Source organism: Ptychodera flava, chromosome 20 (assembly GCF_041260155.1).
Source record: "Ptychodera flava strain L36383 chromosome 20, AS_Pfla_20210202, whole genome shotgun sequence".
NCBI classification, from domain to species: domain Eukaryota; kingdom Metazoa; phylum Hemichordata; class Enteropneusta; family Ptychoderidae; genus Ptychodera; species Ptychodera flava.
Genome location: NC_091947.1, coordinates 26064990 through 26092585, shown reverse-complemented (window position 1 = coordinate 26092585; position 27596 = coordinate 26064990). Strand labels below are relative to the sequence as shown.

The 27596-nt window shown below is 37.8% G+C and overlaps 3 protein-coding genes across 4 annotated transcripts in view; 2 read left to right on the top strand and 1 right to left on the bottom strand.

Moving 5' to 3' along the window:
• Positions 1-7291, top strand: part of LOC139119540 (alcohol dehydrogenase [acceptor]-like) — a 49229-nt gene extending 41938 nt beyond the window's left edge. The window contains exons 4-7 of the mRNA XM_070683383.1: positions 5551-5740; positions 5862-5914; positions 6702-6869; positions 7162-7291. Coding sequence (XP_070539484.1) covers positions 5551-5740; positions 5862-5914; positions 6702-6869; positions 7162-7291 — 541 coding nt within the window. The remainder of the gene's footprint in view (positions 1-5550; positions 5741-5861; positions 5915-6701; positions 6870-7161) is intronic.
• A 2581-nt stretch (positions 7292-9872) lies between these two features.
• Positions 9873-19398, top strand: LOC139120429 (uncharacterized). 2 transcript variants are annotated; one of them, XM_070684831.1, is made up of 3 exons: positions 9873-9976; positions 14107-14214; positions 16538-19073. In XM_070684831.1, exons 2-3 carry the CDS (start codon positions 14170-14172, stop codon positions 17933-17935), a joined length of 1443 nt encoding a protein of 480 aa, XP_070540932.1. In that variant the 5' UTR covers positions 9873-9976; positions 14107-14169; the 3' UTR covers positions 17936-19073. The 2 variants fall into 2 exon arrangements, with proteins under 2 accessions (XP_070540932.1, XP_070540933.1); XM_070684832.1 differs by lacking the exon at positions 9873-9976 and having other exon boundaries at positions 13993-14214; positions 16538-19398.
• A 1897-nt stretch (positions 19399-21295) lies between these two features.
• On the bottom strand, positions 21296-27557 carry LOC139120430 (transmembrane protein 128-like). The gene is made up of 4 exons (XM_070684833.1): positions 27431-27557; positions 26621-26789; positions 25153-25320; positions 21296-24392 (listed from the first exon to the last, which is right to left on the bottom strand). The coding sequence occupies exons 1-4, from the start codon at positions 27516-27518 to the stop codon at positions 24287-24289; spliced, it is 531 nt and encodes a 176-aa protein (XP_070540934.1). The 5' UTR covers positions 27519-27557; the 3' UTR covers positions 21296-24286.
• Positions 27558-27596: the final 39 nt, after the last annotated feature.

The window sequence follows — 27596 nt, the reverse complement described above, 5'->3', positions numbered from 1 at the left end:
CCGGTAATCCTATGGTAAGTTTGTTCAGTACTTTTACAGTCATCCTAAAACATAAACGCATTGACCAATCCACCGATCAACCTCTGCCTATCAATAAAGCCACTAAAAAACTGATAGAAAAATACGGAATATTGCGAAAAACGTGAGAACGGACATTTCGTCTCTTTTTGCGAGAAATGTGGGAGATTTACTTATTCTCGCACAAACTGACCGAGAATACTGTCTTATTGCAGTCAGGTGGCGAGATATAGGGTTGTCTGAGAAATTATTTCTTCTCTTCAACGTTGTTTCGTAAGCCGAGTGACTCACTCGTCAGGAGACTAAAATTGTGTGAATATACATGTACATGGGGTACACATCGCTGATTACGCAGATGGTGGAATGTTGGCTGAGATTGACAGTTGTTGCATAACAATATATAGCCACTGTTATGATATTTGTTTCCAAGAATAGGAGTGATCTACGTAGTGAGTCACGCGGGTCATGAAACAACGTTGTAGAGATGAACTTTTTTTCTATCGAGCACTTTGTATCGGACAAGTCAAACGGAATATTTCATATATATATATATATATATATATATATATATATATATAACTCTGAAATATATATAACTCTGAAATATATATAACTCTGAAATTCCAGCACCAAACTTGATGATACGTGCAACAAATATTGATCTGATATATATCTATTTATACTTAGAAGCATTGGGCAGTGTCAAGTTAATAAATAGCTCATTTGCATATTTTATGAAGTTTTGTAATTAGTCATATAACTCCAATATAACAGCACCAAATGTAATGAAACCTGCTGCAGATACTGATCCGACTGATATCTAATTGTGGTGTAAAGCATTTAGTAGTGTGAAGTTAATTAAGGGTTCATTTGCATATTTAATGAACTTTGTAATTGGTACATAACTCTAAAATTACTGATCTTATAAATATCTAATTTTACTGAGAAGCATTTGGCAGTGTCAAGTTAACAAATAGCTCATTTGCATATTTTATGAAGTTTTGTAATAAGCCATATAACTCAGAAATAACTGTACCAAATGTGATGAAATCTGCTGAAGATACTGATCCGACAGATATCTAATTGTGGTGTAAAGCATTCAGTTGTGTCTAGTTAATTAAGGGTTCATTTTCATATTTAGTGAACTTTGTATTTAGTGATATTACTCCAAAATTACAGCATTAAATTTGATGAAACTTGTTACAGATGTTGATCTCATAGATATCTAGTTGTACTGAGAATCATTTAGCAGTTTCAAGTTAATAAATAGCTCCTTTGCATATTTTATGAAGTTTTATAATTAGTCATATAACTCCGAAATAACTGCATCAAATGTGATGAAAACTGCTCCATATACTGATCCGACAGATATCTGACTAGTGTTGTAAAGCATTTAGTAGTGTAAAGTTAATTAAGGGTTCATTTGCATATTTAATAAACTTTGTAAGTAGGTAATATAAATCTGAAATTACTGCACTAAATTTGGTGAAACCTGCTACAGATATTGATCTGATAAATATTTAATGAAATTTGTAATTAGTGACATTACTCTAAAATTACAGCATTAAATTTAATGAAACGTGCTAAAAATGTTGATCTGATTGATATCTAATTTTCCCATGAAGCACTGAGCAGTGTAAGGTAAATTAAGAGATCATTTGCATATTAAATAAAGTTTTGTAATTAGTGATTATACTCTGAGAGTACTGTGCGAAGTTGATAAAACCTGCTATATATAGTGATATAACAGATACCTTATTGTTCTGTGAAGCGTACTACTATTAATGAACCTTTTGCAAAACACGTGAGCACATTTAGTTCACATCTGGTTTATTTATTTATTTATGTACCGGTATTACACTGTGTATGTATCAAACATTCCCCTAATCAAAGATCTCGTGTTAAAAATTGGATAACTCTGAAATATCTGTATTTGACGTGTTTGTACAAAAACAATATCATTTTGTTGTAGTTGCAGTCATATGCGACATTGCACTTGCGAGATATGGAAGACATAACAATGAGAATTATGTCAAACATGGTCACGAGAAACAAAAGTAAAAAGCATCGCTGTCGTGACTATCTTAGGAAAAGAGTCTTGTTTTTGATGCAAAAATTATTCTAGCTCATTTCAAGGAAGGCGTTATTTCAGTGACAGTGTCAGTCTCAATCTTGTTGCACTGATCCGACGACAATTTAATAGCAAAAAGTCACCCGTCTACCAGTCGTTGGAGGAGACACTGGAATAACATTTGTATGGCCGTTATCGTTTCAGGAAGGGGTGTTCCTTGATACGCTGGACATTGATGGTTTCATAAAGACTGAGGTAAGACTTCTCCGCGGTGTAAGTAAACACACTACGGAAATCAACGATGGGACAGTCTTTTGCAAAGGTAAAACAGAAAGAAAAGAAGCGGTAACTATGACAACCAAAGGACAAGAAATCGTTTTGAAACTTTGTAAATGTGTTATATGCCTTTAATACGGCAATTGGTATCCGTGGCACTTTGTGATTTTGCTTTCCAGGGATTAGGGTGATTAAAATTCTTTGAATTCTTATTTTGATTACCTTAGGTCCGCTTCAAGGGCTTGATTGAAAATATGTCTTAAAACAGTCGTCTTGTATATCCGTATCATGCATCAATGTCAACAAGTTGAGTAGTGTGTATTTCAATACACTATCATGGGGAGTACACTAGAGACTGTTGCTGACACATGCTACAAACACCTAAAAACCAGCAGTCAAATGTTAAACACTTACTTGGTCCTCAATTACATCTATATTGCTTTGATTATTATTTGGTGTGGAATCACAGTCTGTGAATATTTATTCAGTCTGTCTTAATCTCGAACTCCTTCGCTAATAATATAATTGTCGCTCCCCGTACATATAGACTTTGTATTAACAGGAAATGTTTTGCTTAGTTTAGACCCCTTTATGAATAAGTCTACGTCATGTTGCTTATTGATTCTTCAATATTTTTATTTATGTCCCAGTGCAAGAAGGACGTATCTCCTAAGCTTTAACGCATGAGATACGTCCCTCTTGCACTTGGCCATCGTTATGAGACTGTTTAAATTGCAACTTCGAAGAATATATTGTAATAAATGTATATGAGATAAGTCTTACTTTAAGACACATATTCTATGGAGTAAAAGTAATTTGCATCAACCGTCAAATGTTTCGCGCAAAGTCTGCTCGTGTGTAGAGCGTAGGCTAAGCCATGTCTCATCGGTAAACATTTCCCTAATTTATATTAGAAGGCCGTTAATATTGAACTTTCAAAGGTAGGACGCAATATATGTTTGAATGGTATTAAATGATGAAAATAAGTAACACTTTATGAAGGAACGTTAGGATTTCACGTGATTGGTTTGCAACGTATCACAGTGACTTTTAAATATCATTTCTGACATGTGATTTGAAGACCAACAGCTGTATTGATGTTTGTGAGTGGATGTATTTTTTAATTCATGCCCGTGTGATCGAAACAACCCCTGTTAATATATAATGAGCACGGCCACGGCAGATAGAGGGCTCCGCTCCCTCTATCCCTGATGACATGCAACTTCTACACGTATGAAATTAAAGGGTGTTAACTTTGAAGACTGTGATTCAGTGGAAATATCCCGATAGAAGACTTTTCTGAAATAAAAGTGTAATAATGATGTAACAATAGTGATGTTTACCTGTGGGATCATACTCGTTTTTGAAACGTACTGGCGGACGAAGAATTCCTCGCCTTTTATGTATTTCTGTATTTGTAAAGAGTGATACTTTTACAGAGGCTTTCAAAATGGAGGAAAACTTTTTACTGGAAAGCGTTGGGTCACATGAAAAATGGCGGGAAAAATGCCAATATTCCGAAAAAACAATTGACTTTAGGTATTTAACGAAGGAGGGCTTAATTTCCGGCATTATTTGCATGTTCGAGTCATTCTTTACAGGAAGGGCTTCCCTGGCCGGATCTACAGATAATGTATTCTCCATATTATTACGTATATGGCGATGCAGAGAAAACAATGTGCAACTTCAATGACGAGTAAGTATTGTTTACACCAGATATCCCATGTCATTTACATTTAGAGGGCTTAGCATTCCCGGCCCGCGATTTTGAGGTCAATGTCACAATTTATCATTAACAGTGAAAAGTCCTGCCCGAGGGAATCAAAGTGTGTATCGGGCTGCGTTCACAAGAAAGATAAAAGGGTCAGTTAGAAATGTTGAATGGAAACCACTATATTTTTCCACTTCAAGTATAAAACCATGTGAAATTTGAAATATCCTTCTCTTAGGGCAAGTAAAATTGCAAGTCCCACCCTGACATCATGCGACATCTTTGTAGCTACCTCTCTTGGCCATTCTTTATACCACTCTTGATCACGTGACCCTTTGTTTTTGCCGTAAAGCCATTCCTATTGTTCTCATGCAAATAAGTAAGCTGCCACAAAACTTTTATGAATAGAAATAAATAATATATCTAAAGAAGTGTTGGGTTCACTTATTATATAAATAAATAATGCATAACAATTAGCTGCGTAGAAGTACATACATATGGTCAAATTTTTAAACATGCTCTACACAAATAGTTTCGAGACCCTTCAAAACGATTCCAAATCTCGTTATTTCGCTTCCCAAGCTATGATCAAAACTGACATTCAATGGATTAACGGATTCTTTCGATCCTTTCAAATTCTGAAAGAAGCTCAAATTGCGTAATGTCTTCTCTAAAATGGCGTATCGAGTCCGTTTACTATTGTTTGCACGTCACGTTTGCATGTCTGTATGCAATCATTATTCACAAATGGATGATGCTTGACTTTTGCTGTCGATTCTAACACTGAGTTTATGGAAGAAACACTCCACGAATAAGCTCACCTGCAGAAGAGATAAGAATATTTGTGAAGTGCCTCAAACGATTTATATCATGTGGGGGATTATCAATTTCAGACTCTGCTTTGTTTGTGAGCCTCAACTGGCTGTTAGTAAATTGCATTTTAAGTATTAAAGGGCTTTATATTTGAAACTTTGTATCAGCTAGTTAGAATCGTATAGAAGTTATTTTATGTATTAAATACAGACCAAATAAATTTCTAAAGCAAACAGAGTATATCTCAGACGTTTACTTTCAAGAATTGAAGATTACAAAAACACATTACTTCCTTTGTAAGCTTACTCAAGTTGACCGCCGTAGTCTCTTGAACCCAATACCTTGCATCATTATCCAGACAAAAACACAAGAAATGTTAGAATACGGACAGTTGCCTGCAACCTTCAGACGCTTTCTGCAGTGTTGACAGCGGAGCTAGGGATTTGCCATGCCTCTCCTGGATAAGAAGGTTTTGAGCATTTAGACTCGAAAAAAACTCTGCCTTTACAGCCTTGGTTAAGAGCAAATTTCTTCAGTCCCTCCAGGAGATATCGGATAGTTGACCCCCAACCAACATGCGCCTAAATGCTTGTTTCCTTCGGTCATATATTGCCTTGTTATAACTACAATAATTTGCCCGTGTTTCCTTTGGCATCTTTAGATTCGATGAAACTTTTGAATATGTTGGGAAAGCCGAAAGAGAACCAAAACAGGGAATAGTATTGTATCCTATACTGCTTCACCCAAAGAGCACAGGCAACTTGAAACTGCGCAGTCGCAATCCCTTGGATCATCCAATGATAGATCCATGCTATCTCGAAGACCCAGATGATGTTACAAGTATGATCAAGGTGGGTATACACTGAACTAATAAGATTGATTAAAAAATTTCAATAGGAAAGCAACTATGACAAAACTGCTGATACAAAAGCTTGTGACTTAACATAATTTAAATTTATTGTTTTCCTTTAGGGTGTTCGTTTCATTCAAACGTTGGTCACTACTAAACGTCTGAAGAATTCTGGGTAGGTTCAGTTCGCTTTCCGATATACCAGGGACACAATAGCTGAGAGAGAGAGAGAGAGAGAGAGAGAGAGAGAGAGAGAGAGAGAGAAGAGAGAGAGAGAGAGAGAGAGAGACAGACAGACAGACAGCATGATTCAATACCTGCCGCACTTGAATGATTGGAAAGCCAGACAGGCACACGGAGCATGTCAGCCGGGATTTATGTCCGAGTACATCGTGCAGCGGAGGTATTGTTACGTCTCGGACAATACCGAAGCGTACGACGTACTCGGACATAAATCCCGGTATTTTGGGAATAGCCTTATTATTATTCACCTTTAAACCTAATTTTACGAGGAAAAAGTCAAAATTAAAGCGTTTTTGGGATTCCCGTCGCACAGAACGATCGCTGGTAGATTGGGGACACGTTCAGCGCGTCCGCTAAGTGCACAGAATGAAAGTTCAAGCCGCGCTACACGCAGTGCACGTTGTAGAAATTGTGGGTCAGCAGCATAATTTCACTCAAATTCCCAGGCTTTGTATCGACAACTGTAAACTTCGTTAACTACTGAATGTTAAGAAGTACATTTTTGGTTAACTCCCTTTTCCCCACGTTGACGTAAAGGTGTTCTAAGGTCAAAGGTCAAATAGCGTCCAATAATACCTAAAGTCATTGTACTCCGCGTCAAAGTTATTGGACTCGATCGACTCCACATTCTCTGATACCGAAAGTTACTGTATGACGAAACTCCATAGGTTACAGACGCAGGACCTGGTGTATAATAATCTTAATTATTTCCCTTTCAGGATTACTCTATCATACTTTCAATTTGACAATTGTCCTTATGACGTGGATACTGACAAATACTGGGAACATGTCATTCGACATGTGACACTGACGACTTGGCATCCAGTAGGGACTTGTAAGATGGGAGCGAAGAATGACCCAACAGCAGTGGTTGACGCGTCTCTAAGGTGATAATTTTGATTGATCGATATTCAATTTGGCAGAAACATTGTCAAACGCTACTTTATGCATGTTTTTGTTGAACGTCTGTTTACCTTGGTCTGGTATTGCATGTCGCATTTTCAGAAAATCAATCCCCTTCAGGCTTGTCACTTCGAGAACTTTCACTACTTTCTAAAATTTTACCGGCAGTGAACAGGAATTACAAGTTTCAAATATCTTGTTTTTCATTCAATCTCTCATTCTTATGAGAGAGTGTTCGATATGTTGTCCAGCTTTATCTTTCTTTTTCCGTTTCAGAGTGCGAGGATTAGACAATGTTCGTGTGGTTGACGCCTCTGTCATGCCTCATATCACCTCCGGTAATACGAACGCGCCTACAATCATGATTGCTGAAAAAGGCGCAGATTTGATAAAGCAAGACATGTAGCTTCGCAAATCTTGTAGCTTTGCAAATGAAGAACTCGTCTTGCTTCGCAAAGTTGAAAAGGGCCAGCAAGTAGATTCATGAATGTATTTTAGAGAATTTTATGGTTAAATTCCTGTTCGTTGCTAGTTTTTAGAGTGTTCACGATTTTTATATCGTTCAAGACAGAGACAATCTTTATTTGTCAGTGTGTTTCATTTCCCCCGTTGTGATGTTGATTATTGGGTAAAGTACCCATTATTTGATGGTATCTTCTTTATCCAGTAAATTTAAAGTTCTTCAACAGTTACTGGTAAATACGATGATCCTCTTTATTGAACTTAACATCAGCGCAATTCTCACAGAAAGCAGAAAGAGATAGGAACAGAAAATGCTCTAGTGTTTCAGTATATGTTGCGACTGTCTGTAAATTGACACTTTTTTCTGACATTATTGCCATAAATTTGTCACTTTACTCATAAAGTTATAATCAGCATCCCAAGCAATATTCATCATGTATAATTTCAATTACTTTTTAACTTTACAAACCTGTAATTAGCTGAAATGAAAAATGATGAATTTCTCCCACCGCTGTCATACAGTATCATTGCATCATCACTGTATACAGCAAATTTAATTTGCTTTGGTGCAGTCCTCTGTATTATATGCAAAATGGTGAAGCTCATTAATTATGCACATTATAAATTAATTGAAATGCAAATGTTCTTATACAATAAAATATTGTCTCGTCAATATATATAGTAGCTTTCCTCAACTTTAGCAAAGTCCTAGTTTAATTTCACTGGCCGGTAAAGGTCATGAAATGTGCAAAATAGTAATAACGAGGTTAAATAATTCAAAATTACTTTTATTTCTGTTATATCATGGTATCTTCGATGTACGTAGCAAGTCTCATGGACTTAAATTGTGTTAATCCCTAATTAGTAAAGTCCATTAAATGCAAAAGGACCTTCATTACTGTTACATCATAGCAACTTCAATGCACGTGGCAAATTTTGTCATGCTTGGTAAAGTCAGTCAACATCTACATATCCAACGCAGAAAGTCAGTTAAATATGCAGCTAACCTGATGTAGGAAAGCAAAATAACTTTCATTGCTGTTTTATCATGGAATTGTCAACGTACATTACGAGTTTCCTCAACTTTGTCCAAATTAGCTATATGGGTAATTTTAATAATGCTGTTCGACTTTCATAGGAATTGTATCATTTTGTTGATAGTATCTTCAATATTCATAGCAAATTTCATCAACTTTGGTCCATTCGATTCAGATATCTAATCAGAAAAGTTCCTTAAACACGCATATCAAAAGTCAACTCATGTAAAAAAGAAAAAGCCCTGTTGTAACAGTTACTGTTATCTCATTGTATCTCCGATGTACACGGTAAGTTTTGCCAACTTTGGTGTAGTCAATCCAAATGTTTATCCTTAATTACGAAAGTTCATTAAACATGTAAATGAGCAGTGTCGTCGTCATAAAACTTCTCTATGAAAATTGTTTAACGTTTAGTAGTAGTACATCCGCCTGAACCGATTTGAGATTTTCATCATTTTGATCAGGTAGAGGAATGGAAGCAATGCCATCACGAATATATGTACACTTTCCTCCTCTGTGTCAAGTTCTACCTTTTCTTTTAGAAATATAAGCTTAAATTGGAATTTGAATCTCACTGTTGCAAAGTTTTTTATAAAAAATGTATCAAGTGTTTATACGATTTGAGCTCTCTGTAAGAAAATTAACCAGAAGATTGTATTTATTTTTCATGACTTAATAATTTCACATTCCTAATTAACCCAAACGTACTTTACGTTCAGTTAGTTATTATGGAATTTAAAAATAACACTGTGCATGACATCTGTTTGATTTGTAAAAATTCTTACACACGATATAGCCACATTTATGGGTAAATCTCCACAATGGTGTTTAGGTCTGAATGGGGGTCCGAGTTCGAAAGTTACGTTTGACAAAGAAACCTCTACCTAAGCTAAACTTTGTAACCTGGTTACATTCAAACTGACATGCCTGAATGAGCCTGAATGGTTGATGTTTGTGTTACAAGTTTTGGTTATTGACAAACGGTTGTCGATATTTTTTCGATCTTTTTCCCTGTGACCTGTTTTGTGTCCCTGACTTGTTTAGGCCTACCCATGAAAGAACCTCACGTACAGCAATCGCAAAAAGCGTAAAGTTTTCCGTTAGGTTTGTGTGCTCAGAACGATAATAATAATAATAATAATAATAATAATAATAATAATAATAATTAGAGGTTATTTAGAGGTTATTACCCAATATCGCCTGTTCCTGTGTCGTATCGGCATGAGTGTCATTTGTGCTGCGTCAGACACGAGACGAAGTCGAGTGTCTGACGCAGCACATATGACACGAATGCTGATATGACACAAGGAACAGGCGATATTGGGTAATAACCGATTTATCATATACCCATGCCCATAATTTTACTGAATTTTTACTAATAGAACGAAAAACCTTAAATTTTCAGGCTTTACTTTATTACGCCTTGCGCATAAATATCAGAATGTTTATGTGAACAGGCTTCATTCATAAAGTATAAGACGAAGATGTCAACTTCACGCGCGACATCGCTGCAAGTCGTCCATATCTCAATGAAACCCAAGAAGAAAGACACCGGGATACAAAAAATCGTCATACAGAAGGAACATTTTAAGGTACAATATGCTATTACAACTGTAACCGATCAAAAACTGCTCAGCTTTAAATCTCTCCTGATTTAGATCGTCGTACGGCACGGAGCTCGCGCGAAGAGGACGCCATTTTGTTAGTTTACCCTTAGAGTTGCCATGTCAACAGTCGTCGCGCGCGCGACATCGCTGTCGCGCCACGCGCTCACTACGTGTTCGGTGGAGACCGTGCACAGTGCCGGCGCCGTGCGAACGGCAGAATGATTGCCAGAACTTGACCAAAAAAAAATACCATGGGAAAAAAATTCAAGACTCAACGTGATATTTCCGTATTTTGCAACCAGAAATAGGCCTACCCGTGTTCCTCGAAGCCCTTCAAGTTTTTACGTCAGCGACATCGCTTCGCAGGCGGGGAGCGGCAGCCATTTTGTTGTTTATGTTGTTCACCAACAAACTGCTAATGTAGTTCGGGGAAAACTCTAAAATTGATGGAGTTCATCGTGCATATCTCGACGTTTACCGTGAAATATCACGGCTGATATTTTACGGTGAACGTCACTAGGATGTAGCAATATGGGCATGGGTATTTAAATAATAACACATGAGAGCGAGGGCAATATCACGATTTATTGCCTGCCCAAGGGATGGTGGTCATGATCGAAATATTGATGATGCCGTAGCCGTAGGCGAGGGCATCATTTGATCAATATTCTCGATCATGACCACCAGCCCGAGGGCAGGCAAAAATCGTGATATTGCCCTCGCTCTCATGTGTTATTATATTTATTACACCGAACAAGCAAACATGCAAAGGCACAAAAACACAAAGACTTCTTCGAGTACAGTTCCCCTTATTGAGTCTGGACCTCAGCGTAAAATGTTAGTGCCGAGTCTTGGGTTTCCGCTGAAAGTTTGCCGATCTCCTCGGTGGTGTATCCAAATTTGTTGCTTGCATAGTCGCAGAACACAGAAATTGCATTCCCATTTTCGTTCGTTTGCTGTGTACTTGCATCAAAATATCGTCTAACTGTGCGGGTGACAGCTCTGCATGACGTTTTGCAGCTGCTAACTGCAAGTACATGCGAACGACAATTTGTTGTGCGCAGAAAGGATGCGCAGTAAGTAAAATGACGTCACCCATGTAATATCAAATGCGGAGGGCATCATCACATTCGCAGAGGGCATCATCACGTTCTTTTACATGTCACGTGAGTCGTGTTTAACCAATGGCAGTGCACGCTGAATGAGTGAGGTGTAATAAATGATATATTACCATGCCCTGCCCGTCGCATTTTGATTGGTCGAGCTGAACCACGTGACAGACCACAAATACACAGTAATGGTTCGTTTACATGCCCGAGGCGTGAATATGAATAATAAGATTAACAACTCAAATAGGGCTGTTCACAGTTTACGTCACTGTTCTCTCATTAATATGCAAAAATAAATATTTGTCCGCATTTTTAGATTACGCTTTTGAAAATTACGCATGCAAAAACGACGAAAACACATCTTAGTGGGCGACTGCTAGTGTAACAATGAATACTAAAAGGCATATTCACGACTCAGAGTACAAGCTGCAAAAACGGCCATGTATGCAACATTGATAAAATTTGTCCGCATTTCAAGCTGCGTGTCCGATGTCGCGCGCGTACAGCTATATTTAGTAACAAACCTGTAACCGTGAACAGCGCTATTATCGAAACTTTACAGCTCAAACATAAATCATAATCAATCACAAAATAAAATGGAGCACTTGTAGGTCAAGTTGAGATATTTTTTCTGAAAACATCTCCGGATTTGCCAATTTATTACAGCGCGCGTGACAGTGCGTCGCGTATTGCTCAGTTTCTGGGGCCCGTAGTCGTTGTTCGCTCCTGAAATTTTCGGAAATTTTGACGGTTTTCTTGGGTTCGCTGATAATATATGGAAATAACAGACTCGCCCGTCATTTCTATAATGCGTATGTTCTTTATAGCGCCCATTAAATGTCAATGCTTGTTTCTGATGCGTTCTCACTACCCCTAGGTCAACTGTTCAAAGTAAAGCCATATACTCAGTGAGTGACTCTACAGGTGGCGCTCGAGTTAGTTACACGACAAATTACTCTTCTAATTTTGGATTACGTTTCTAATGTCGTCTGGTACGTTGATTTCAACGACTTAGTCATATTTCTTCCTAAAGGGGCCCATAAAACATGAGTAAGGGTACAACTCGCTTGACATATGCCGAACTTTGTGCTGTGCATGCCGCGTCAAAAATGTTACAGGTCTGTGCCACATATTGTTCCTCTTGACAGACGTAAGCTACGTCGATATGATGTGCCCTTTTTATGATCACTTGGACATGAACTTGCAATGTCCATGTCATTTGTGATGATCAACTGATGCATAAACCTCCATCACTTCTAACTCTAACCACTTGGGTTGAACTCCATTAGAACGTAACAAATAACAAGAAAATATGCTGTTAAAAACTGCTGTGTATAATTATTAATAATGTACAATAATATCACACATGTCACGTGATCCCTTTAAAGCTGTAGCACACTAAAATAATCTTGCTTCCTAGATCATATCTCTTCTGAGACTTCTTGCAACCAAAAAATTATTTCATTGTCTTCCAATCTTTTCTCCAACCTGATTTCAGCTAAATAGTTTCAACTGGCCTTTGAGGTGTCACGTTCGCAGCTGTTAACCTCTTGCATGCCCCTTGCAATGACATACAGTTGCGTGAATTTGCCGTATGTTTTTTATATGATTCGGAGTACAGGGGATATATGAATAAAAGTGACTTGTTTGAGGAGCGTCACATGATGAAGACCTTTTGCTGGGCTTCACGAATACTACACTGAAAGATCGGTCGCTAACGCGAGGGCGCTCTATCGTACGCGGAGAGCGTAGAGCGCGTCCCCAAGCGACGGATCTCTCAATGCAATCTACACTAAAGCTGGTATCTATGAACATGAGTTCAACTGATTGCAATTATGTTTTATGTAATTTACTAATGGATAGAATGCTAGGTTATATTGGAGAATATGATTCTTATTCGGCAAACTTAACTGTCGACATATACCATGCAATACATACACTGCATCCTATACACTGCATTGTGAATATCATCTTAACCTTTGTTTGTAAGAATCATTAATAACAAGCTTTCATTGTAACTGCTTTCACTTCATATTTGTTAGTATTAACTGTGAAGAAGAAGCTCGCTTGGTTTGCTGCTACTATATTTCTATTGTATTCGCTGACTTGAATTAAGAAGACAAAATAATCGATATTTCCCTTCACGAATTTTGTGTTCTGAAAGATTTAAGATCAAATGTGAAATTGTGTACTCCCCCCTCCCCCGTCCACCGGATGGTAATATGATTGAATTTCCAACGCATTCTGGCTTTGCTAATATATAACTATATTTTAAACAAAGTTACCGATTGTCCCGGAGGTTGCAATGTTGATGTTGTATCCATGCTACTGGTGGGCCTTTAGGGCGGCGGAGTTCAAAGTTGTAAGCAGAAAATCGACATAAATAATTAACCGGGTATGTACGGACAATTTTCAACTAAACTGAGGGGACGTCAGAACTCAGTATTCAGATTATATGATCGCCAATGCTAGGGGAATTGTAAACCTCAATTGTAAGCTGTTTACATTTACGGGATTTTGTTGGTCGGACTAAGGTATCGTGGATAAATAAGTAAAAATACAATGACAAAGGAAATTCATCCCGTTTGCCCTCAAATGTCCTAAGACTCTAAAAAGAAAAGTCAGACGACGAAATTATGATCTGAACTACCCTTAACAACGATAAATTTACATGTAATGGAGTAGGTTATTAGAAGTTTCTAGTTGCTGGCAGGGTAAAAACGTAAAAATCTCATCGAAAGATAATCTGAACGGTGATTGAGTATCATGCATCTTTATGCACCCTTCTTCCGATGCCCTAGTTTGGTTTGATACGGACATACTGTAGTTACCCGCGACCCCTTACACAAAGGACATACTAACCATTGACCGAATTCGCACGTAATTACCCAGATCTATTGTAGGTCATGCAGAGTTCGTTCCTGGCACGAAATTTCGTTGCAGTCTGAAACTCCACGCTGTGAGCTCCGCTTTCATTTCCTTATGATCGTCGAACGTTCTTTTCAGTTCTTTATTTCAAGTCGTGGTAACAATTTCTGGAATCAGATAGAGTGACCAGCTGTGACCGCCATGATGCGTCAAAGCGAGGAAAGAAAGCGACTGATTCAGATAGAGGTAAGTTATTCAACACTTATGACTCAACGCAGACACAGACGCGTACAAATCGATGTCCTGAACGAGAAATACCGCAATATATATAAATCATTTCCTTCGACTCTTTGGTTAGGCCTATGTAAATATTGTCAATATTATAGAACCATAAAGATTTGAGAGGTTGTCGCATTTTTTTATCCACAATATGACGAATCATCACACTAAAACCTCAAGAAAAATAATAAAAATATTAATTAAGAGAGCCACAATCTTTTGCTTCTAGATCTGTTTGAAGTCGTCCTCAAAAGCCACCGGCTATCAGCGATTTAATATTTGATTGTATGCTGGCTAGGCAGTGATTCTGGTGTGCCAGTACAACATAAAGGTCAATGTAACCTTGTGGATGCGGATATCACCTTCTGGAAAGCACAGTCTTCATTGACTACCATTAATACTGCTTCTTGTTTGTAAATGTTACACGACTAATTTACTGGTATGAATTTATCTCGGTTCTGCAGTGTCAATATACCTTCAGTTTCTTGTTAGACTCCGGTAAAAACCTTCTATTCATGCGGGCAGCACACAAATCCCGACAATACAATAACAGTGTACCACTCAAGAGACAGGGTTACATGCTTATAAAAAATAACGCCGTGTAGACGACAGCTTGACTATAAACCCTCCATCGTCAGAGAGATAAAGTGCATTTTTATGGTGACGCGGGTACGCAGCCGCAGATTTATGACTGCTCCTAGATCGACAACTCATATTGCAGTCTTCAGTATGCCGGCTCACAATAGGCAGGATTCAATTTGCTCTCGGAACGATCGAGGAAATGTCCATTTAGTCTCAAACTCAAGTGTTCGTGTACCTAAAGTTCAAGCGAACTCTTGAATGGCGACACGCTGCATATGTTCATCACATGGAATGACCTCTGTACAGTATAATCCGTTGTTTGCTACCCATGCCGCGATTCGCCTTTTCCTTCACCGAGCAAAATTTTATATAACTCTATAGGTGTGACTGAATAACCAACCAATGGAATACTTGCACACTCTTTAGACACATTATGATAATACTATCAAAAGCAGTAAAGTATCGATGCAGCTGACAAAGAAAAGGACGAATGCAACAGTGGCTGACACAAAGGAGAAACCAAATAAACTTTTTGACCTTTTTACAGAAGCGATATCATTAATAGACTTGGCGATTTTACACAACCTCACCTAGAAAAATATGTCCAGTGAATATACTGACGATACCATTTATATTATAAAGTTGTTGCACAATGAGAGAGAGAGAGAGAGAGAGAGAGAGAGAGAGAGAGAGAGAGAGAGACAGACAGACAGACAGACAGAGAGAGAGAGAGAGAGAGAGAGAGAGAGAGAGAGAGAGAGAGAGACAGACAGACAGACAGACAGACAGACAGACAGACAGACAGACAGACAGACAGAGACACAGATTGGACTGGACAGAAATTACAGAGAATGAAAGCCTGTTGCTATTTTTCGCGCAAGCATTATTGAAGGGTCATGAGATTTCGCGCAATGCCTTCGTGGAAGGGTCACCTTTTTTGCGCAACTATTAGAAGCCAAAATTTGGCTGATATTGCCCTTCGTCCATAAATATCAAATCATAATAAAAGGAGTCTATGGGCAAACTATTAACAATTTTCCACAACAAAACAAACTATAACTGTACTTTTAAAGTGCTTAAAGTGGCAGATAAATTTCATTGAATGACTTGAAATTTGCATTAAAGTGATTATTTTGTTGAGGTTAAAAAGGACTCCCTGAAAGTTCAAAGTTCAAATGAAAAAATATATTGTCGATACGAACTGTGACACGCAGGGAGAGAGTCACCGTTCTGCGCATGAAAATGGTTGAGGGTCACATTTTTAAAGCGCCATTACTTTTTGCGCCGCGTCATTTTGAAAAACACCGGCCTTCACACTCTGTAATTTCTGTCAAGTCCCTTAATGCATACTCTCCGAGTTCCTGCTATAATTTTCGTTGAAAATGGTCGTACTTTGCAAGGTTCACCGAACCGACTAATTTCCCGAACGCCGCCACTCGAGTCTTAGTGTTTGACAATACGCCCACGTCAAATCATCTCATGAAAGCTTATATGTGCGTAAATTACCAGTCGCTGCATATTTCACGATGGAAAAAACACTGTGACGTAATGTTGGCCTAAAACGTTAATAGCACACACGGTATGGTGACATTTTCGCCAGAACGTTTTTGCTATGTTTGAAGTAGGTACATCAGAAGATAGCTTCATGAAAAGTAAATGATTTTATTTTTTTTTCACTGGCATTTTTTATATTCTTATTTTCTTTAAGATGTCCGAACGACGGGAAGACATTCAAGCGTGGAAAATAGGAATGGTGTTTATAACAGTAATTTTGGCCGCCATGTTTGCCCTTGGATCCTTTCGTGGCTGGGATGCCAACTCCGGCTATACGCACAATATTAGCAAAACATCACGGGGACGGTTTCTCCCGGAACCCTATCATGAAGAGTTCAATGTGACCGGACGATATGGTATCGACGCAAGTGCTAGGTGGTATTACTGGAAGCTCGCCCCACAGAGGGTGACCGTTCTGACGAGGGGTGCCGTGTGGCTGTGTTACATATTTCATCAAGTATTTGTGTGGACGGTCATATATGAAGCCCAAATAAGGAGAAGGCAATCACAAGAGCAAAAGTACTCTACCGATCTGGCACCGCCCAACTGGAAAGCTCTGTATATCAACGCTTGTTTTCACCTGGTGCATCTCATCCAGACCCATGTTTTCTACGATGCTTTGGCTCAAGATGTTAGCGTAGCCAGTTCACAAGGCTCGGTGATAATGCTTCTCGTTTTAGTCTTACTAATGGAGTATAAAGACCGTGGATTAGCCTTCGGTTGGCCAACAGAGGAGAGCCAAGGATTCTTCAGTCAAAAACTGAGACTTGGAACCAAGCCCATCGACTTCATCCGCAAGTACCACGGCTATGCATTTGCCTGGGCCGCAGTCTATACTTTCTGGTATCATCCAATGGAGAACACCTGGGCCCATGCCTCTGGGTTCGTTTTTACGTGGATGCTTATGCTTCAGGGGAGCCTTATGTACACTAACATGCACTTAAATCGTTACTGGAGGCTGCTTCTCGAATTCTGGGCTCTCGTCCATGCCACAGCAGTCGCTGTACAGTCGGGCGGGCCTGATCTGAATGGTACCAAAATGTGGCCTATGTTCTTCTGCGGTTTTCTTTGGCTGTTTGCCATGACACAGCTGTTTGGTCTACCGTTTTGGGCAAAGTTGCCAGCGTTTACCCGTTTCTTGCCTTTCGTCTGTTATTCGGGCTTTGTGATCTGGTTATTCAGTTGGCTCCCAGAAAAGGCGGATCGTCCTTGGGTCAGAATCAATGAAGCTTTTCGTATTCCCGTCATCGAGTATCTGCTAGTAGTCCTAGCTTGGTTTGTGATGAATACAGTTTTGCGAAGTAATGAGTGGGTATCTTTTATCAGAATGCGTTCTGGTGCTGTCGTTGTTCCTAAGATTGTGTATACATGTGGCTTCCTCGGCATATACGTTGGTCTTGTGACCATTTCGTGGTTGGTCCAAGCTCTCGATGCACAGTTCTATATAGTACCAATTACCATCTGCCTGACGTTGATCTACATTGTAGGAGCATGCCTATCATTTGTACTAGTGCACCAAAAACTGCACGGAGCAGAACAGAAAATTAAATAAGGGTTTCTTTCAGCTCACCAGTTGATGACCAGATTCAAGGAATCTGGTCATCAGCTGGTGAGATGCATTCATTTTGAATTGCAAAGAACTGTCCACCATTTCGGTAAGTGTGATCAGTAGTATCCTACCAAAAGGGACTTGATGAATATAAAGTTTACGTTTCTGTCAATTTGAGAGAAGCGTTACTTGGAAATCATTCGACGTCTTAAAACGGCAAGGACAATTGTATCATACATTTTATTACATCATAGGATATTATCTTCTCTAGAGTTTTGTGCCCGACTCACCTTGACCCACATTTTCCGTTACAAAACTGTGTAGCAAGCTTTATTACCTTTCTGTTTTCATTCACTTTTCTGTATAACCTCTCAGTGTTTATAAACGTACCAAAGTCAGCCCAAAGAAATATTTTTTTTACCTTCCAGGTTTTCTTTATTCCAGCAGCTAAATTACAAGTACTCCGGAAATTATGGACTATCCTAGCATTGTTTAACCGGTCCATATTTCATTGAACCCTTTGTCTTAGAATAATGCCAACTTTCAACCCAACATACCGGTACTGTTTTTTTAATGTTTCAGTCAGGGTTATCTGATTTGCGTCAGCTATTTTATGCATGTCGAATGGGGATTTATGAACTTATGTTGCTTGCTAAAAAAGGCAAACGCAAACACTGATCGGATACAAGTATGAGATCTTTGTCCGTCAGTTTGATTTTAAAGCTTCTGCGTACGTATAATATACGATTGGTTGAGATAATGTCCAAGTTATTATCGTAAATACTTTATTAACACATCATCCTGTGGTAGGGATGAAAAGGGTTACAACAACTCAGAAAAGAAAACAAAAATAACAGTGGAGTTGCATTAAGGCATAATGCGCCCCAGGAAATCTCAATAGTTTACAATTCTTTTCTTATCTACCTAGGGGAGTATCAAAACATTTCACCGTCTTAGTTTTTCGAAAATCGAAAAGATCATTTTGTTTACACAGTACATTTTGATTTTCAAGATTAGGTAATGTTAGATAATTCGTTTCTCTAGTACCCGACTTTGTAAGATGACCCCTGATTTTTATTCTTGATTTGGTGAGACACTGGTTGAAAGTTCCCTTGTGGAAAGTTTGAACAAACTTTAAAATGTTTAAATAACAAAATCTACAGGTGCTATGGAAAATATACATTTGTTCAACATGTTAGGGTGAAATAATTTAATTCATTGTTTTGCGTCCGCAGGTACTTAGGTTTTCGGTGTTTTTAACATGAAAACGAAAGCTTTTGTGGCAAAATATTCGATCGATGGCAGTATTCTGTAGCAAAACCTAGCCATGACTTTTACATTGCAATAAAGTATTTCCTTACAGCAGTCATGTTATAAACATTAAACCATGGTAACTGGAAAGTTACCCTCCCGATGTATATGGAATATACAGAATATGTTGTACGAGAAAACTCAACGACAGAAAAGTTGATTTTGTGATTTATTTGTGTGTGTGAGTATGTATGTGTCTGTCTGTCTGTCTGGGTGACCACTTACCCGGGCTGCCTACCTTTCGGAATTTTGATTAGATGCAACACAAAGAATTTACTTCTTATGCACTCTGAAAGCATGGCGTTGTTTTTGAATAGGAAGAAGGCAAAATACTGCACAATGGACTGGCGATCAGAATAACCTTGTTCCTCACCTTCGGTTCATGATAAAGCTGGAAGGCTATATCAGAGGGGCTAGTCGTCGAAGAGATAGGCATTGGTAGACACTGAGGTCGAAACGTGCTCTTATAAAAAAGAAAGTGAAAGAAAACAAAAAAGACAACAACAATAACAAAACAAACGGACAAAAGAGTGTTACATAATGTCTTTATTACTTATCTAGGTGTTGTCGATCATATAAAAACTGACGCACTAGAAAATTCATTCTTTTAATTTTGGTGTCAGGCCCAGCAAAACGAAACTCCTTATAATGTGAAATTGGTTCTGCTCTGTTTTCTCTACACACAATAAACTGCTGTTTACTGTGTGTAGAGAATACCAACCTGTCTTGAACGCAAACGCTTTGCAAAATCTGCACGTGGATATAGATAAAAAAAAGTTTACATTTACATTTTTTTTCAACATTCCATGTACCTTATATTCTTCTGTGAGAGTTCATTTTTGTAATTTTTAGGTTGTCATTCACTTGTCGGAATTTGTGTCCCATTTGCTCTCGACGAACACGGATTTGTATCCCATTTGTTCTCGATGAACGCAAAGATAGTACTGCATCGGAGCTGTATAATCAGATTTAGTTGAGTCCATGAACCATATATTTAAAACGGCACACTAATATGTGCCCCGTGTCATTATTAAAATCCTCTGTCTTCGGTACGTGGAGTTTCTCTCTTCTGCTCTGCTTCCATGCGTTGCAATTAAAATATCGTATTCATTATGGTATCACGATCTTACATTGTATTTATATTTAATTTTCTGTTAAATTATAATCCTCATTGCGATTTTGACGCACGTAAAACGACTTGGAGTCTTACACTCCCTTCCGAACTACGCTTTCGTTTCTAATGCGACAGCTTTGATTATCGACGACCCCTTTTTAATAGTTAATATATATTCGTCTTTCATTTGCATCAGATGACACGGAATGCTTTTGTCAGAAGCAGCAAACAAATACACTGATTAAAACGCTATTCTAAGCGAAGAATAGGGCAAAATTTGAAGTATTTTTCGCGCCAGCGGGAGGGTTGGCGAGCATTTTTTCCGTGTCAGTGGGCAGGGAAATATATCATAAGAAATTATAGCCTGAAGAGGGCCCCCTCTATACGGTCTATGAAGAAAAGCATTGTCGTGCAGGATCAAAAAATGCACGCTAAACTAATGAGGGCGCTCTTTTTTAGCCTGGTAATGAGGTTTAGCAAAATGGATAGCTTTTGGGCTGTGCAGGTGAATGGTGGCTCTGAACAAGGAATAAAATGATGGCAGTGATTATGTATTGTGTTGCCATATTTGACAAGTTTGAGTGAATGAACAAACACCAGCCTGACTTTGGATAAAGACACTGAAAAATGTCTATGCTGATCTGTATACAAGAACTCCTTAAACATTAAAAGAGGATCATTTGCAATCTACATTCATATCAGATCTGCTTCAATGCTTAACAAGGGTCACAGTTTCTGTATTATAACATCCAGACTTTAACTTGTATTGAAAGCTACAATTGTTGGGCGATCTGGAAACGTAAACATATATTTTTGTATGTCACTCAGAGCAACCAATAAGATAAGACATTCCGCTTGGTAGATGTCACTTTCGATAATACTTACTGAATACCATTATTCTTACAATGATGGTAGGAGATTCTATAACTACAAAGAAACACTTTTGAAATTAGCATTTTATTCTCTGATATAAACTTGGCAGGTTGAAAAAAGAAACAAAGACAAAATATTTACAAAGTGTCCCTATCAAAGGCATGTTGTTTTATGAATTATGTTGATCACCTTTGAAGCTTTCCTTTGGTCTACCTGAGGTTCATTGTTTCTGGGGAATATTGGACATTTCTACTGGAACTTACCTAATGCTGCTGTACCATCACATGAGGGGAAAACAACATTACTGTGAAACTTGCTGTCTGCTCATTTGCGTGAGAATGGATACAATGAAACCTATCTACGGTATGATGGCCCCATCGGACACAATTATTCTCAGTAATTATGTGCCTCGAAATGAAGACTAAAACTTTTGTTCAAACTTTCCTCCAAGGAATCTTTCAACAATACTCTTTCAAATCATGAATAAAAATTGGGGATCACCATGCGAATTTTTACACTGAGAAAAAAATTACCAAAGATTTACTGATATTTGAAATTCAAAATGACCGCCATCCCTGTATTAACTCTGTGGAGAAAAATTAAATCCTCGATTTTCGAAAAAAAATTTGCCCCAAAAATACAAATATGAAAAAATCATCCACAATTTGAAGATACTACCATACGGTTCCCTCTAGGTCCATGCATACCAAGTTTCAAAGCAATCAGAACAGTTAATTCAGAGAAAATGATTTTTTGACCAAAATTGGAAAAATTGCCCTAAAAATACACATATGAAAATTTCACCACAATTTGAACAAATCTGACAGAGACCAACCATAGATACCAGGTTTCAAGGCAATGGGCATGCACCTTCAGAGAGGAAGATTTTTTGACCAAAACAGGAAAAATTGCCCCAAAAATACAACTATCAAAACTTCACTAACAATTTTAACAAATTTAACTAAAGTTACCTTAAAGAATCTGCATACCAAGTTTCAACAAAATCTAGCCTGCGGTTACAGAGTTTTAGCGATTTGCTTTCTCTTTTACATCTCATTTGCAATTTTTGACATGGACATGTTCATTTGAACAAATTCACATCTCCACCCCTACATCCGCACAAACTACATACATACATACATACATACATACATACATACATACATACAGACCGATGCCCCAGACCTACCATATAGCTCTTTTTGGTATATATACATATACCAAATGTGAGCTATTGAGCCTCTTCAAGTGGTAGATCAGACAAGATTGAAGAAGTTTTGAGTCAGAATATCTGTTCCGGAGGCGTTAATGGACAGTTAAAAACTTAGTAACCTTGAAACTTTTCAGCTTGATAAAAGTGATTGACAGAAGGTATCCTAATAAGATATGTCTTTGGAAAATATATGAAATTTGCCTTTTGGATGTATAAATCTAGGAGTCAACGAAACATGAAATTGTGTGACCTAGCAAACATCAAAGACATCTCCAAATATATACATACCGACATCAAAATTTGAGAATGGTTTAATACAGTAAGAGATGTCATACTTTTGTCTACATCATGAACAGCTCAGTTAGCAATTATTGTACTCTTTACTTTCATGGAATCAAACTCAGTCTTGTTGCCCTTTCACAATATGCCACTGTAGTATGTGCTTGAACTTGAATTATTCAAATTATTGACAAGTGACGGTCATGGGGAAATTGGGGCTCAACTTCAGTGACTTAATGATCATGATGTTTGAAAGTGTGGATGTCTAATAATGGCAAACACAGTGAGTTGGGCCAAAGGTTGCTTGCAAAGCTAGCACTTTAGATAATTTGTGTACAATCATACACCGTATGGGTCTATGGTACAATGTATTTGCAATGGAACAGAATTTCTATACTTATGATCATAGACCCTAAAAAAGACTCTTTTTTTAGGGTCTATGCTATGATATTAGAAAAGAGTGCACTTCAGGTCTCTACATAGAGGTGGCCATTTCAGTAAATTGTCACAGATTATGTGAAATCAAAGTTGTAATCTACCACAAAGTCAACTCGACAATGGATTGTACTGACAAGGGAATCTCTTTTTTCCGATGCCAGTAATTCAAAATGAATTCAAAATAAAAAATGAATTAATTTTTTCAGATCACCTTGAACTGCCACATTTGATGATGGCCAAGTGTCGCCATTTTGGAAAACGCTAACGCTAGCGAGAATGAATAAGTTGCCATACCGAGCCGCCAACTATTAAATATTGAGTCGTCATGTGCCATTGATGGCAATATTGAATTTGGCATTTTTAAGTACACTGCTGACATGACCTATTCTTATTTTTGAAATATTTGACTGACAGCCCTTCTACAACTTGGTAGTGACATTCAATGGCAGCGAGTTATTACACTACCTTAATACAAAAAGAACATGGTACAGTATGTTATGCTCACCGGTGGGAATTTAACATGAATGTCTGTGGCTTACACTGCTCTCACCCTCAGGTCAGACCTGTTACATATTACAAGATTACATGACGAAAATCATAGACGCACATCTTTGGTCAAATATAGAACTCAAATAGGAAGGAATTATACATGCACATGGTTCAAAAGGAACAGGACTTCATCAACATTTTTTTACATTTCAAGTACCAAAACCAGGTTGTAAAAAGTTTCTAGGCTTTCCCTAGGCAACTGTGAAATGGCTTTTATAGACACTAGTTGTAGTACATAATAGACAATATCACTGCAGTCACAAGTTATATGATGCATTCTTTGAAATACTATGCTTTAAGATTGTATGCTGTTTTTTTGCATAAGCAAGCTTGATTTGGTAGATTCAAGTTATGACAGAGTTTTGCTTGTGAATAGAATTTGCAACCACCGTCAACAGTTAAAAGTTGGCAATGTCTCATTGTCGAGGAAAGCAATGCTATTCCTCTACCAGTTGTGTAGCTCTTTTCCCTCATGAAGTTTTCCTTCTGCAAGATGTATACACTCTTATCAGAGAAAGGGAGCAGCCCTACTGTCAGTTGATTCAGTTCAGAGGTACTTGAGAGATGAGATCTGTTGTCAAAAGTTTGGCAGGAGGCTGATGAGTACAACCACACCCATGAACAGAGTGAATAGGATGAATGGTGTCAGGATACTCCACACTGGCCACAATCCCACATTCAAACTGAAATCAATGAAAAAATATGCACACAATAAATCATGGTGATTGAATGGTGTACTCAATTATTACCTCCGAAAAATTGTCACCATATTGTACTTTGTTGAAACTCTGAAACTATTTGTACACTAAATTTTGGATGAACTTGTTATACTTAACTGAATTTCTCATATTTGGAGTAGTATTATGAACAAAACAGCCTTGGTCTTTCAACTTTATAAACACGACTAAGACGACAAAGAGAGCATTAGATCTCTCTGATATCCATTCCTCTTTTTGCTATCTTATCCTTCAGCACAAGAATGACATGTCAAGAAGTTGCAAGATTCAGTAGTTATGCTTTTGCATGTAAACTGCATATTGGAGTATGTTTCAGTGATTATCTGTCAAACAGAATCTTTAAAAACAAAGTGCAGGTGACATAAAAAGTTTATAAATGATACTGACATAGATACATAAGAAACGAAATTTGTTGTCAAATTTTTTAAAAACGGCTGATAAGACACTGAACATACAATACATAGTGTACATGTACATGTATGTGCAACTGGAATTCCAATTATTGTCATTCCCATCAACTACAGTAGTAAGCTGGACTGGAAATTTGTCGCTCCAGACAAGCAGTTCATACCTCTTGAGGTAGAAAATATTTGAGAGCCCTTTACACGATCCAGTTTACTTGTAAGCAGGCACATTACATTATGTAGAATCTGTGACGCAGTGAGAAGTACACAATGTACAAGATGTATTGTATGGACAAACTCACCAGACTGCTCCTCCTATAAATGCTACAGTAGCTATTGGTATGGCGGCTGGCATGTGTTTCTCCCAGTCATCTGTGTGAATTTTTCTGATCCAACTACAGATGACTACAAAGTAGAATCCAATGGCTATATTAACAGCAACCAATACAACACCGACATTAAACCAGAGTCTGTAGCAATTCAAAAAGCACAAATATTATTCAAATATTATTCAGACGAAGAAAATGAGAGCTATTGCTCAAAAAGCATGATTTCACAGTTTGCTATACTTATCCTTTCCTGTAAATTTAGTTAACTGGTATTTCTTTTGTAAACTTTTTGTCATCAAAATGATGGTTTAAATAACATTCACCGATAATTGTTCAAAAATACTCTAACGGTTTTCTGAACTTTTCTGTTTATAATTTCAAATTATTATGCTGTTCTCAACTTAATATTGACAAGTATGGATGTCCATTTTCATGGACATTTATTTCTTCTCTAAAAACAAAAGTCAATTCAAAATGAAAATGTTAATGGCATAAAATTCTGAGAAGACTGAAGTGATACGTCTTAAATATCTGTCATACAGTATCAATATAGTTAACGATTAAAGTTTTTACTTTTATATTTTTTTCAAAACAAGAATAACAGCAGAAACAAATTGTCAATGAACATGTGTAGTCAAATACACAAAAAAGTAGACAAACAAGAGACCTAACGGGCGATAGAGCTCCGCTGTGTTATGTACAGAATAACTATTTGTGACACATATGTTAATGAAGTTAAGAAGGGGGAAATCATTGCTAGCTCATTTCAGGATGGCCTGACCAGAATGGCAAATATAGCTGCAAAAAATACACAATTGAGGATTTTATCATAATTTGAATATATTACATTTTGATCATCCATATGAACCTGTATATCAAATATCAAAGTTATAAGACAAGCAGTTTTGGTAAAAAAATTTTGGACAAAAAGTGATAAAAAATTGCCTTAAAAATACAATTTGTATATTTCATCACAATTTGAACAAATCCCATTGAAGTCACCTCTAGGGACCTGTATACCAAATATTAAAGCTGTCGGACCAGCAGTTAGGAGAAGAAGATTTTGGTTCAAAAATAGCAAAATTAGCCTTTAAAATATAATTTTGCATATTTCATCACAATTTGGACAAATATGATTAGGGTCATCCTTGGGGATCTGTACTCCAAATATTAAAGGAATCGGACTGGCCATTTTGGAGAAGAAGCTTGCAATGTAAAAAGTTGCCAGACTCCGGATGCCAGGTGATGTCATACATCTACCTGCGTTACTAACAGCACGGTCCCTCAACAAAATGCTAACAGCAAAGATAAAAAGCTTGACACATTCAGATAAATACTTCTAACGATGACACTAGCATCATACAGCTGTACAGTGACAGACACATCATGTTAGGGTATACGCTATTCTCATTTATGGACAAAGTTGAATTGTGAACTTTACCTGTTTATTCTTGGATCAACCCTGACAGCTATTGCAAAATCTGTGTAGTAAAACACTGCAATCGACGCAACCATCCACATTGCATTCGAAAGAGTGTATGGGGTCCATTTTTGACTTTCTTCAACCTTTCTCAGTTGTTCCTCTCCTTCCTTGTCAAAATCTTTCAAGTCTGTCGAAAACACACACAAACAAAAATAGAAATACGCAAAAGGGGAATATTAAAGTGCGAAGAGGGTTAATGTTATTGTTATGCTGAATACCACGGTTACTCTGTAGAGTATGCGGGTGAATAACAACTTTATCCCGCTCATGCGACTGGCGAAAATATTGCTCTGTTGACGAACACCTGGACAACGGAAGTGGCCGAAATGTTGACACGCAAGATTGTATTTAAGATTATTGTACTTGATTAAAGTAGTCAACGAAGAGATCGAATCATCTTACTTTAACAGTTGTAAAACAAGTCACTTTTGTTATCGAAACAAAGAGTAGTCAACGTAAACAATTCCCGAGTGCACACGGTATTGGAAATAAATGATGAGAGTGTGAACACGAACGAGTGTTGGATCCGCCGTACTCCCTAATAAAATGTTTCGATGACAACGATTTAAACGTCTCGTGGATTTAACAGGCATGTTTACAGTCCCCTGTGTTCTATTCCGCTCTGCACGCATAGATGCGCCCCATACATACTGCGTGTAACTCTTCTTCTCAGGCGCAGGCATATGTACACACGTCTATGGGGCGCAGAGCGGAATAGAACACAGGTGACTGTGTGTTTACCCGTGGCATTACTAAAAAAAGCTGTACCTTTCCCGTACACTTTAAGAAAGTGTTCTGCGAGTATTCGTTTCCTCGCACGACTTCTGGTTTCTGGTCCAATATATGCGTCAGCCATGTCTGAAAAGTTGTTGTTATGTTCAACACATTCAGATCAACATTCGTTTCAAATTTCAGAATTTGCATGGAGTTTGTC

Bases quoted from the DNA above. Each gene is read 5' to 3' on its own strand.
- LOC139120429 (XM_070684832.1), top strand. From the start codon at position 14,170: ATGATGCGTCAAAGCGAGGAAAGAAAGCGACTGATTCAGATAGAG. The intron at 14,215-16,537 runs GTAAGTTATTCA...ATTTTCTTTAAG, and splicing joins AGCGACTGATTCAGATAGAG to ATGTCCGAACGACGGGAAGA.
- LOC139120430 (XM_070684833.1), bottom strand. From the start codon at position 27,518: ATGGCTGACGCATATATTGGACCAGAAACCAGAAGTCGTGCGAGGAAA. The intron at 26,790-27,430 runs GTACAGCTTTTT...TGTTTTCGACAG, and splicing joins TCTTAAAGTGTACGGGAAAG to ACTTGAAAGATTTTGACAAG. The intron at 24,393-25,152 runs GTGAGTTTGTCC...CATTGATTTCAG, and splicing joins TTTATAGGAGGAGCAGTCTG to TTTGAATGTGGGATTGTGGC.